The 14358-nt window shown below is 36.6% G+C and overlaps 1 protein-coding gene across 4 annotated transcripts in view; it reads right to left on the minus strand.

Moving 5' to 3' along the window:
* The window catches only part of LOC105497495 (diaphanous related formin 2), a 919069-nt gene that overhangs the window by 826246 nt on the left and 78465 nt on the right, over positions 1-14358 (minus strand). For 3 of the 4 annotated variants that reach the window (XM_071089284.1, XM_071089281.1, XM_071089282.1), the window contains one exon: positions 13108-13128. The exons of the other annotated variant lie outside the window; for it this stretch is intronic. In XM_071089284.1, the coding sequence (XP_070945385.1) occupies positions 13108-13128 (21 nt within the window). The remainder of the gene's footprint in view (positions 1-13107; positions 13129-14358) is intronic. 4 annotated transcript variants of the gene reach the window in all.

Here is a 14358-nt window from a genome sequence, read left to right on the forward strand (position 1 = left end):
ATTTCGTGTGGTGGTTTCCCAATCGGTATGATTCACTTCACACATCAAAGCTATAAGCGAAAACAACTGGAGAAAAACTCCAGGTGAACACTCAAGATGTTTCTAGTTGGTATGATGAAGAGCTATCTTTGGAGTTTCTTAGATAATGCGAAGAGAACGGGGAGAAAAACTCTCAATTTTAGTCACATCTGTATAACAAAAAATAACATCACCATCCATAGAAGAGGCACCACCAAAACCGAGGAACTACGCACGCGCACGCGCGCGCGCACACACACACACACACACACACACACACACAGAGACACACATGTTGAGTAAAATAAGAATGAGCATTTAGATTGGGTGTATTATCAAGTACCAATTCCACTTCTGAGGCCCCAAACTGTAGACATTCTAAAACCAATTAAAAAGAAGGCAGTAGCCGGGCGCGGTGGCTCACGCCTGTAATCCCAGCACTTTGGGAGGCCGAGGCGGGCGGATCACAAGGTCAGGAGATCGAGACCACGGTGAAACCCCGTCTCTACTAAAAATACAAAAAATTAGCCGGGCGCGGTTGTGGGCGCCTGTAGTCCCAGCTACTCGGGAGGCTGAGGCAGGAGAATGGCGTGAACCCGGGAGGCGGAGTTTGCAGTGAGCCGAGATCGCGCCACTGCACTCCAGCCTGGGCGACAGAGCGAGACTCCGTCTCAAAAAAAAAAAAAAAAAAAAAAAAAAAGAAGGCAGTATTATATGGAAAAATTAAAGGAAGTAGGAGAAGCAGCAGCTGAGGGACACTTAAACCTATGAGTACTCTAAGAGAGATTGCATGGGTGATGATGAACAACGGTCCTCAGCAGAAATAGAAAACTTACCAAGAGGCGAGGGACCTAAATTGCAATAGAAGAAATTTAGTTTTATTCTTGAAGAAATAAAAAAAAGATTTTAAGATGCTAGACTGCATTTTCAATGGAAGAGGACTTCTGTTTTGAGAAGCATTATAAAATAACTAGCAGCTTTCTGATTTCAATTTATACACAGTTCAGTGTCAGAGGAATTGTGAATATGTAGAGATTGAACAAAAGGATGTTTAATTATTTTATTGCTGTTATAACCTAGTGTATTTAAAAATGTCTAAGGTGTATTAAGACATGGTCCTTGCCCTCTGAGAGCATATAAGCATTTTAATTACACAGTATTATTTAAACAAAACTAATGTTTAATTGAAATTAATTATAAAAGGCAAGCGTGCATAAGAAAGGTGAACACACAGATGGAAAAAAAACTTGAAAAGGCACAATGGTTAATCTATTTCAGACACAGGGAAAATGGCTTAGAATTATAGGCCATTGATAAAAATGGGATTCTTTCTAATATTTATGTATCTTTTTCCTCACATTTAAATCGCCGAGTATATGGTTTATCTGCATTGATGTTAGCAGTTCGTGAACATCTGCTATGAAAGCCACAAAGACCATGTCGGCAGAGTCATTTTTGGCCCATTGAGCAACACGTGCACAGAGGTCTTTAATTCTCTGTAATGTAGCAGCTTTTCCATGGGCAGGGTTCTCTCTGTGTTGTAGGTATGACTGTAGGCATTGTCCAGTTGGCAGAAAATAAGAATTGCCTATTAACACATGGTGAAAGACTAAATATTAACAGTGTTAGAGAGGATGAACACCTGTGGTGTCAATTATTATCCACAACTGCCTGAAATCCACCAAATCTTACTTAGTTATTGGTTAAGAGGCCAAGCTCTGAAGTCAGTCTGACTGGATTCAAATCCCAGCTCTCCCACTTACTTACTATGTAACTCCAAACAATGTACTTACTTTTCTAAGCCACACTTTCCTCATCTATAAACTGGGGGTGATAATTCTTATGAGGATCAAATTAGGTTTTACATGAAGCTTGCCTAGCACAGTTCTTGGCACTTAGTGTTCTCTAAAAGTTCACTATTATTCAGTGTTAAATACAACAGAATGACTGTTATATACTGTATTAGTTTGCTAGGGCTGCCATAATAAAATACCAGACTGGAACACAAACAACAGAAATTTGTTTTCTCCCCATTATTTTTATTTATTTATTTATTTATTTTGCTTTTTGTTTTGTTTTGTTTATTTTTTGAGACAGAGTCTCACTCTGTTGCCCAGGTTGGAGTGCACAGGCATGATCTCAGCTCACTGCAACCTCTGCCTCAGTTCAAATGATTCTCGTGCCTCAGCCTCCTGAGTAGCTGGAACTATGGGCATGCGCCACCACGCCCCAGCTAATTTTTATATTTTTAGTAGAGATGGGGTTTCGCCATGTTACCCAGGCTGGTCTCAAACTCCTGACCTCAAGTGATCTGCCGGCCTCGGCCTCCCAAAGTGTTGGTGATTATAGGCGTAAGCCACCATGCCCAGCCCCTCTCCCCATTCTTGACATTAAAAGTCCAAGACCAAAGTGTCAGCAAGTTTGGTTTCTTCTGAGGCCTCCCTCCTTGGCTTGCAGATGGTCATCTTTTCTCTCTGTCTTCAAATGGCCCTTCCTCTGTGCCTGCACACAACCCTGGCATCTCTCTGTGTGTCCAAATGTCCTCTTACCAGGACACCAGTCAGACTGGATTAGGGCTCACACAAAAGGCCTCCTTTTTTTTTTTTTTTAACTGAACACTTTAAAAGCCCTATCTCACACAGTCACATGCTGAGATGTTAGGGCTTCAACATATGAATTTGGGGAGGATGGGGGGACACAATTCAGTCGGTAACACATAGCTTTTCTCATTCCAAGCAAAACCACTCCACACAATAAGAAAATCTGAAATAATTTTGGGAAAGAGCCTCAGTTCTCTAGTAATACTTCTCTGCTTTCTAACACAGAGAGAACTTATTTAAGCTCATTTAACTTTGGGAGGATAGACAGAAAGATGGATAAATAGATATAGAGAAACATAGAAACACATAGATTACATATTATATCTTGGATACAGACAGACACCAATCACACTTCGTATAAGAGCTCTTTGAGTGCATAAGCACTCCGCCAAAAAAGCATCATAATCATCAATAAAAATAAATGATTTACTAGAAATATACAAAGCAGTTATGTTCTCCAAGCACAAGAGTTACATTGCACAAGCAGTTATTTTCTCCTTAGATCACAAGTTCATTAAAGAAAAGAACCATGACAGGTTACTAAAAATTTACAAACAGATCAGCATAAAAACTGAACCCAAATGCTTTTAATATCTTTGATGCTGTTACAGTTCATTTTTTTCTATATTGTTTTAATAGGTAATTATGGCTGCAACTATAAAAGCACATGCAATTAATGTAGTAATCATGGTATCCAAATTATGGTGACCACAGTAAAAAAAAATTACTCTAAATGTCACTGGTCACATCACCATTATTTAGCGATGCAGACCCACAAAGCATTTCAAACAAGCATATAAACTAGATGCTAATACAAGTTATGAATATCATTTATCATTTTTAAATGTTATGAATATCAGTGGACCAGTGACAGGAAATACCTTGGTCAGTATATACTACTCAAAAGACTATCCATATAGCTATCAGTCAAAAACATCTCCATGGGACAAGGCCAGACTCTAATTAGCCTCCAAGAATCTGGGGATGGAGGCAATGTCTTTTGAAAAACTATAGCACGAACCTACAGAAATACATATAACACGTAGCTTAAATGAGGAAACACATGAAGGGCTTTAAACACTCTGAAACACTTCATAAATCTAAGGTGGCCTTTTTAAGATTATCCTATTCTACTTATTCAAAGGAACTAATGTTGGTTCAACCAAACAGTCCTTTTCAAACAGATAAGCAGACAAAAGAAACTTGATTAACTAAAATGAAAAATGGAATCAAATATATGAGAAAAGGGCCAACATTTTATATACAGTAGTTAAGCTAATTTTTTTTTTTTTTTTTTTGAGACAGGATCTCAACTGTGTCACCCAGGCTTGAGGGCAGTGGCACCATCTCAGCTCACTGCAGCCTTGACTTCCAGGCTCAAGAGATCCTCCTACCTCAACCTCCCTAGGAGATTGGACTACAGGAGTGTGTCACCACACCCAGCTAATTATTTTTTTGTAGAAACAGGGTCTTGCCATGTTGCCCAGGCTGATCTTGAACTCCTGGGCTCAAGCGATCCTCCCATCTCACCCTCCTAAAGTGCTGGGATTACAGGCATGAGCCAACTGCATCTAGCCTAAAGTAACTTCTAAACATTGATCATAATCTATTTCCTCTTTTTCCCCTGCTGACAAGGCTATCTGGATAGAGGAAGCACTGCCTCATAAAAAAAAATCCCTGTGTTATGCCACTTTAAGTTTTATAATGGCAACAGCAAATTCTATACAGAGCTTTTAAAGGATACATATTGTAGAAACTATATTACTTAACAACAAAAACACACAAAAAAAGATATCATGTAATTACCTCATTCCATATAAATGATCAAAATTTTTGCCATTGTTAGTAAAATAAACCAATCCAGTGTAAAAAATAATGGCTATACTAGTCTTAAATGTCTTACATCAAGCATCAGATTTTAAATCGATTCTTTTACCTGATTATATACATAGAGAAATATCCTAAATAGAAATATCCAACATGATCACAATCAAAATGCACAGCTAATGAATTTGTGATGCAAAATCATACATGAAATATACATCTTTTAACTTCTAATATCAGGATATATTATAAAATATAATGACCCATATTCATAAATATTGATATAATCAATTTTCAAAATATATGTCTAAACATAATACTAATATTCATGCTGTCTGTTAGACATTTCCAAATGCCCAAGGTAAGATGACTTGTTAATATTTCATAATCTATGCTTCAGCATTCATTAAACAATGAATTTAATCTGGCATGATGAAATAATGCAATTTATGGGAATGCACTGGAAGGGAAGGAACTGTTAAGATAGCGTTCCGAAAATGAATGGAAATTTAAATAACAAAACCTTTCAAAACATATACAGATACTCCTATCCAAAACAAGTATAATATAGAAGTTAGCTTGCAGTGTTAAAACATTAGGAAATGGAAAAGTAGCTACTCATTAGGCATAATGAATGTGAAATTAGAAAAGACTGAAATTGGTACTTTAATAGTGTTTGTGCTATTTTTAAAAGGTCACTTATAATATGCCATCATTAAATAGTTTCAGGTCTTATTTTCATCTGATTACCAAATGAGTTTTTCTACTTTATATATACTAGTTTAAAATAATGGCATTATTTTTACTCTGATTGAATTTAGATTTTTAACAAAATTATCACCACCATAAAACTAAATATTTTACAGTAGCAACTATCCTACGATTTCTAAATCCATTTTAAAAAATCAAATTGGAATACAAGAACGCAACGTTTTATCATCACGAAGCAGCTACTACAACCTCCAATAATCAATGTTTTGTCTCCCCCTTCTGGACTACACAATTATAAAAAGGAGAGAAAAGGAAAAGTAAGATTTAATCTTTTTTCACAGAACATATTCAAATAATTGGCCTGACACAAGTGTAATACTACATGAAGTAATTATTAAGATACTATTCTATAAATAAACTAATAAAACTTCAATTTATTAATGTAGTAGCAGCTTAACAGCCCACAAAGCATGCTGCCACACTTTATGGTATTTTAGGTATATTACTATTATTAGGTAGCTTATAGTAAGTAATACATCGATAACATTTTAAATTTATTATTTTAAGCCTGATCATATGTTTATACTTTTTTTTTTTGAGACAGAGTCGCACTCTGTCGCCCAGGCTGGGGTGCAGTGGCGCGATCTCGGCTCACTGCAACCTCTGCCTCCCGGGTTCAAGCAATTCTCCTGCCTCAGTCTCCCTTATTACAGGGGCCTGCCACCAGACCCAGCTAATTTTTGTATTTTTAGTAGAGATGGTGTTTCACCATGTTGGCCAGGCTGGTCTTGAATTCCTGACCTCAAGTGATCCGCCCACCTCGGCCTCCCAAAGTGCTGGGGTTACAAGCGTGAGCCACCTCTCCCAGCCATGTTTATATTTTTAACAGAAACTTATTCTCAGTATTAACTTCATCATCAGCCTGGGAGAGGGCGGGGTTGGGGGTGGGTGTTCATTTGGCTCTGTTTTGAGAAAACTCTTACAATAGTCATTAAATTAGTGCTCATGATTCCCATGCTCCATTAGGGCAAAGAAGCATGCTATTTGTATCTGACCTTCACTGTCATGGGCTTGTTTTTTTTGACTGAGATTATTAGGAACATTGCAAAAGGTACAAATATGACCTCTTAATTTTATGTCAGATGGTTTATCTGGTAAATGATACTACAGGCCACCAAAATGATTCATTTTTCTCTATCTTGGTCCACTGAATCATCTACAAGTATACTTGGCCTTCAATAGCTAGTAAAGATATTCAGGCTTCAGCTTTTAAGCAGGTAAATGTTATCAGAATGATCAGCAACATAGTCTCAGCAGCAATATACAGAGAGTACATTTAAAATGGTAAAAGCAGTAGTTTGAAACAGAGAACCAAATTATAAAATTACACTGCTAATGCTGTAAGAGCTAAATAAATGTTCTTGCATGGTGATACCTTTACTCCTGCTATTGTGATTCTAGTAATTTCTCCCTGATTAACATATCTAACTGAACTCAATCTTCTTTTACTCCAAACTTGGTCTTGTTCCTGACTACTCTATGAATGCTCAAGTCATTTTGGTCACCCATGCTTGAAATTTCAGTCATTATTGATTCATACCTCTCTTCTGCCCTTTTAAAATCATTTGCTCAGGCTGGGATATTTTACTTCCACAGTCTCTCTCATCTAAACCCTCCATTTAGTTCCTACTAACCACATTCCAGTTCAGCATCCTTATTACTAAACTAGAGCAACAACCCCCAGCTTGATCTCCATGCCCTTATATCTAACCTCTCCAATTTTCACTGCTACATTTATCTTCCCCAAATACACCTTAGATTTTGTTGTTTCACGGCTCAAACCCTTCCAGAGCTCTTGGCTGGCTATTAAAGTGACAATTCCTCAACATATCTCTCCTAAAATGACCTGAACCTACCTTTCCGAATTAACAACCCACTAACTATGCTTAACATATGTTTTTAGTCATCCTAACTCTTGGAATTAAACACCCCCATACTTTCCCTTGTTCACCCCACTCCACACACAGTGGCCTCTGCTATTCCTTCAGATACTCCAAGCACAGTCCTGCCTCAAGGGCTTCGTATTTGACGTTCTCTCTTCCCTAGATATTTGCATGGCTCTTCTCATTTTCATTCAGGTCTCCGTTCAAATGTCATTTGCCCAAAGAGCTCACCTATCTAAAATACCACAGCCTGATCACTCTCTGCTTTCTCGTCTTTTTTTTTTTCTTAATAGCGCTTACCTGTCATTATATTTGATATGTGTCATATTGTCTGTTTCCCCATCTTTTTTTTTTTTTTTTTTTTTTTTTTTTGAGACGGAGTCTGGCTCTGTCGCCCAGGCTGGAGTGCAGTGGCCCGATCTCGGCTCACTGCAAGCTCCGCCTCCCGGGTTTACGCCATTCTCCCGCCTCAGCCTCCGGAGTAGCTGGGACTACAGGCGCCTGTCACCGTGCCTGGCTAGTTTTTTGTATTTTTTAGTAGAGACGGGGTTTCACCGTATTAGCCAGGATGGTCTCGATCTCCTGACCTTGCGATCTGCCTGTCTCGGCCTCCCAAAGTGCTGGGATTGCAGGCTTGAGCCACCGCGCCCGGCCTATTTCCCCATCTTGAATGTAAGTTCCATGAAGACATTATCTGTATAGTTCATCATTCTAGCACCTAGAATAATTCCTGGCACTAGTAAGTACCCAGTAACTTTGTGTTCAAGAAAGGAATGAAACTGAGTCCAGAGGGGTTTACAAGGTCACAGGGAATGAATGGGTAGTGAATCAGGATTCACACTCAGGCTCTTCTGAGGCTGAGACAAATGCTTTCCCCAAAAGCCGTTGCTGCTGCCAACTTATTAAATTACCTCTTATTTAACATTATAAGGTCTGGTCATTACAATGCTTGCTATTTTCCAACTATCATATGTAATCATATCAATTCTTACTTTTTGTCACAGAAGAATGCTTATTTTTCTACCTGTGGATAAATTATTCCTGGCTTGCAATGAAATCAAATCAGTCATATTAGCTGTTTTCTAAATCTGTTTCATGCATTGTTACTAAATAATAAAAACAATTTATTTTGCTTCACAAAATTCTGCAACACTTATTTAGAACTAGAAGCCATTGAAAAAAGTAATTCAGTTCTATCTCTACCCTACTCCAAATTCTTTGCTATTTCTAGAGATCTACAGAAAGATATTTTAGCATTTCCCATCAGACAGTATCTATACCAAATCCTCAACTATTTTATTAAATTTTTAAAATAATCTTGTCAATATTAACTTGAGATCATATATGATTTTACTTTTTTCCTCAAAGCCCAGCAATAATCCACATCACATAACAAATAGCTTCCAATAAACAGGTAAAACATTCTCCTTCCAGCATCCAGCTGAATCCTTCCCACCATTCTTGACCCAGAATAAATCCCATTTTTCCCTTTAAATCTTCAAATAGCAAACATCTTGAACATTTAACAACAACAAAAAAGGCAGCTCATAGTCTTATCTCATCTTACCATGTAGTGTTTATGTTTTATGTCTTTCATATCAAGCATTTTGTAGAATTCAAGACATTTAACAAAAATGTAATTCAGACCTACTATTTGCAAGATTCTTTACATGTTAAATATATTAAACATAAACAATATACTTCAAAAATATCACAAATTTAGTATTATTCTCTTCATTTTATCAATGAAAAGACTGAGATTCAGAGAAGTAAATTATCCAAGGTCACACATCTAGTATACAGCAGGGACAGAATCTGAAACCAGGTCCATTTGCCTCTGAACCCATGATTGCTACCAAAATTTGCCTTCCTTCATAGAGTCTGTATTGTGGATATACAAAGACTCATAGTATGTGAGAGAGTATTATTCAAGGATATAAATTACTACAGGCATAAAGTAAAATAGGAGTATTCTAAAAGCCCTTAAGGAATATATGAAGAAATAGGAACCATAAGATAAAGTTAAGAGTGACTCCCTAAGAGTTAAAAATAAAGTGCTATAGGAGTTCAGATATATTACTTTATGTGGAAATGGGAGGGCGGATCAAGATCAAGATAGGCTTCATGGAAGAGCTGTGGAGGACGGCTAGAATGTTGACAAAGGAAAGAAAACATTCCATACCAAAAAGATCCCTTGAGCAAAGTCAGAAGCAATACTGCCTGAGGCTAAGGGGGTGGTTTTGTTCAGGTAACAGGCAGTTTCCCAGTTTGACTTTTAAAGTACAATTCATATAGAATAGTGAAAAGTAAAGACTGATGGTAGCTCAAGACCAGGAGGGCCTTCAATGCCTCCATTTCTGCTTCTAATCAACATTGGATAGACAAAGGCAAAACAGGCCTATGCTGACCTCCTAGTTCACTACATATTCCATCTGTCAGATTTCAATCTGGCTTTCATATCACTCATTTTTGGACCAATGTGTGTAATCTCTGGGCAACTGCAATACTTAAAGTGATTATTCTAGAATTTCTTTTTGAAACACCTCTATAAATTTCCTCCCTGCCCTTTGTATCAACGAATAAATCTCTCCATCTGTTGAAGATTAATGAGATCGTGATGCAAAAGCCCTTTTGTACCTGATTTTCACCAGTGATCTTACATATTGTTTTCTTATTCCCTTTAGTTGCAGAAAACAAAATAAAACAAAAAATTTTTCTTCCTTAAGACAACCGTCCCATCTAAACTCTAGAACAAACCCCTAATCATTTCCTCTAGAAGCTAATTCCTATAGTTTCTTCCCTTTATAGCAGGATTTGCAAACTCAAATGTGAGGCGGTCCCAGATAAGACAATGGGTATGAAATAGTTTACACTATGGATCAAAACACATAACTCATTATACTGTTTTTCAAAACACTCTGGGAAACATATACATATGTGTATATACATATATATATACACACACCACATATAGCCTGCTGGTCTGCCATTGTGCAACCTTTACTATATTGCATCTTCATGTCCTATCTTTATTCTGTTTACCTGTCTGTCTTCCCCATTAGACCTAGTTTCTTGAACGCAGAAGCTATGTTCATTGTGGAAAAAGAACATATAAATGATTTATTATAATAAAATATGTTAAATATAACAATTGAGCTATAAACATGGTGCTATGGGAAGGAAGGAGTTATCTAGAACAGCTTTGTCTAAGATTGACAGGAACTTAATCTTGATGGATATTTAGGAGCTTGGTGGACACACTAAAGAAGAAAACGGCATTCCAGCTCAAAAAAATACAACATGTTTGATTTAAAGGTATGAAAGAATAAGGTATGAAGGAATTGCCAAGTGTTCCTATACAGACAGAAGGCAGGCACCAGTAAGAATGACGCTGGAGATGAAATTAGAGAAGCAGGCAGGGATGAGATCACAAAGGACAACAGGGAGCCATTTGAAGGTTTTGAGGAGCGAAATACAGTAGTCCGTCTTTATCCACAGGAGGTATGCTCCAAGACACCCAGTGGATGCCTAAAACTGTGGATAGTTTTGAAACTCTATATGTAGTATGTTTTTTCCTATGCATATAAACCTATAACGTTTAATTTATAAATTAGGCACAGTAAGAAATTAACAATAGCTAATAAAATAGAACAATTATAACAATATACTATAATGAATTACGTGGGCTGGACGTGGTGGCTCACGCCTATAATCGCAGCACTTTAAGAGGCAAAGGCAGGTGGATCGCTTGAGCTCAGGACTTTGAGACCAGCCTGGGCAACATGGCAAAACCCCAACTCTACAAAAAAAATACAAAAATTCGCTGGGCATGGTGGAGCACACCAGTAGTCCCAGCTATTCTGGAGGCTAAGGTGGGAGGATCACTTGAGCACGGGAGATCAAGAATGCAGTGAGCCAAGATCGTGCCACTGCACTCTAGCCTGGGCAATAGAGTGAGACCCTTTCTCAAAAAAAAAAAAAAAAAAATTATGTGAACATGGTCTCTCTCAAAATGTATTATTGTGCTGCACCTCAGGTAACTGAAACAGAAAATGAAACTGCAGATAAGAGGGTACTGCTGGAGCAAGATCTCTGTAACAGTGTAGAACATGCATGGGTGAGAGACTGAAGACAAGGAGACTGCTTGGTAGGCTACAGCAATCACATGGGTGTTAAATGATGACAGTCTGAACTAAGGAAGTTAACAGTGTGGGTGATGAGGGGAGAGAGCTGGTACCAAGACTAGAAATACAAGCTGCTTCCAGCCCATATTAAAATAAGCTAAAAATCTCGTTATCTCCCCAAACTCGTTATTTAACCCCACCTAGCCTCCAGTTTACTACAAGTTCTCACTGACTCACTCAAAAATCTCCTAGGTAGCTTCCCGAATAAGTCTCTCTATCAGAATCCAGTACTTCTTAAAGTGTGAAGTATACTTCTCAGACTACCTTAACAGAATCTCTGGAGGTGCTAGATAAAAATGCAAATTTCTTGGCCATATCCCAGGCCACCTGAATCACAGTCTTCTTGGAGCAGGACAAAATTTGCATTTTTATGTACTTTCCAGTTTGAGAACCATTAGCCTAATCCAGCCTATGCACCTATCGAATTTATTTTTCTTAAACACTGCTTCCATCATGTTACCTCCTTGCTCAAACTAATTTATAATTTGCTGCCTGGACTTCAAGACCCTCTTTCAACTTGATTTTTTACTCTTTCCAATATACATTCTTTGTTTCAACAAAGTCAACCTCATCTCTCACTTCCCTCTTCTCTGCCTCCACACACATGGTTTGGTTCTCTTTCCAGGCCTTTGCATTTAATATTACTTTCAGAATCTCAGAGCTTCTCCATAGTCTCTCCTCCCTAGCCAAACCCCAGGCAGCATAACTAACTATTCCCTGAAAGCCCAATTTAAGTGCAGAAATTTACACAGATTTTTCTCTAATTACTCCAACCTTACTTCTCTCTCCTACTTATGAATTCCTATTACATTTATAGTCAGCATGCACAATTTAAGGTTTGATTATTTCAACACATATCAACTAGGTCCTATCTCATTCTTATTTTCCAGTCATCAGTACACCTAGAATAATTCTTGGCATATAATGAGCACTAAATAAATATTCGATTTTTGAAATTATCCTGAAAGGATGATGGCTTTTCCCCCTAGATGTCTTGTGAATTTAAAAAAAAGTAAGATAATGAAAAGAAGGAATCAATTTTTAAAAGCAAAACAAATACTTCACTATTCTAGATACCTCAGTACTCAGTGATGTTAAAGATAATGTTTCCTACCACCTTGTTCTCTAGAGAGTGCTTAGTCATGAAGATAAGGTAATTACAAACAGCTCTCAATCACAATACGGGCCACTTTGGGCGTGTTATGTAATAGTGTATCACGTAATTATAGCACTGAAATATAGTGCCTTGAATATAAAACCTTTAAATGACAGCCACGGAAAGAACCTTAAAAGATAATTTGAGCTAATCATTTCAATTTATCCATTTAATAATTGAGCCCCAGAGAAATTACATGACTTGCCCAAAGTAGCAAAGCTGATTAGTAGCATCCAACAAAGACAAGCATCCAGGCCTCCCGACTCTATGTGCTCAGTGATACTGAAATCAAAGTGACATATTTTAAAAAGAATTCCTGTTAGCATAAACCAACATTTTAGGATTCTCCTCCTGATAAAATTGAGGTAAAACATACAATTTCATCAGAATCATAAAGACTGACACAGGCATACTTCCAAAAAAAAAAAAAAAAAGGTGAAAACTTCTAAGATAAAATATACAAGCATATTCTAGTTCTAAAACATCTCCCAAAACCACAAAAAAAATACTTGCCCAGGCTAAATTTTAATCACCTGATCATAATATTCATCTCACTGCTTTGGCAAAATATATACCAAAAGAACCAAACATATAAAATACTACAAGCAAAAATCACAATTTACAAAACCACAGATTTATATCTCAGGGTAAAACACATCTTTTGTACTCACCGTCACTTTACTTCCAACTATCTGCATGCAGTGGTCAACGAAGAGTGGTTATGGTGTAAAAAAAAACAAACAGCAACAATATTAGTAGTCAGAAGCTTTTCACAGAGGTTAAGTGTTTAGTAAATTAGTAAATAGCTAACCCTATTTATATTTTTGATACTTCAGATATACAGGCTAAAATAGATATATCAATATTAATTTCTACTATGTTTCAAAACTGTGTAAAGTCTACAGAATAAGGATTCTCAAATAAGTGATAATTACTATTTGAGGATTTTTTAAATGTACTATATAATGGGCTTCTCATATAGTATAATCTAAACATCAAGTTATGCAAGGTTAAGTGTAATCAGGCATCAGATTTTTTTACCAGCTCATAGCCCCTGAAAAAATTATCAATAGAAAATTGTTTTGGTTTTTTTTTTCCAATGTTGCCTTTTCTTTTCTTTCCTTCTTATGGCAGGCATACTATCAAGGTTGAAATAGTACACCTTCTTATGGCAGGTATACTATTAAAGTATTTTAGAATATAAATGTTACATTTAAAGTCATGCATTAAGTTCAGACGTAAACTTTAGGTTGAAAACAAGTATTTTTTATTGTTATGAATTCAAGGTGTATAATACTGTATTATACTTGAAAATTATAAAAAAGATTGCTTATTATTCTAGTTTTCTGGGTAATTCTAGCATTTCTATTATAAGATCAGAATTTTCTACATAACGTGAAGACAAAGAAGCATTTTACATCTAAACATGCACATGTTCAGAAGGAGGAAATAGTTCAAAAACTGCAGCTCTAATTGAGCTTTCCTAATGGATAAGTGATAAAAGAATTTCTGAGAGGCAGAATTGTGTTTAAGAAAGCAGGAAGTAAACTCATAGTCCTAAACATAATTTTATGCAAAAATCCAAATATAAATCAAATCACTGTTATCAGATTCCCACTTGAATATCAAGCAGTGTCCAAAAAACAGCTAAGCCACAATACAAAACCATTAATCCGATAGCAGTTATTATCAAAATGTGTTCTATTTTTCAGCTAGTGCTTTAGAAATAAAAATCAAATTTAATTAAAACCCCAGTAAGAATCCTATGCTGAACAGGATATCATAAAATACAAAAAGATAATGACAGTTTCCAAGAAAATTATTTCAGAAGAATCCATGAATCTCAGAATAGAGAAGCAGCTTTCTTAAATATTCATTCAGTAGACTATTTACAAGCAGTGATTATTTAGTTGAATAAAAGC

Source organism: Macaca nemestrina, chromosome X, assembly GCF_043159975.1.
Source record: "Macaca nemestrina isolate mMacNem1 chromosome X, mMacNem.hap1, whole genome shotgun sequence".
Taxonomy (NCBI): domain Eukaryota; kingdom Metazoa; phylum Chordata; class Mammalia; order Primates; family Cercopithecidae; genus Macaca; species Macaca nemestrina.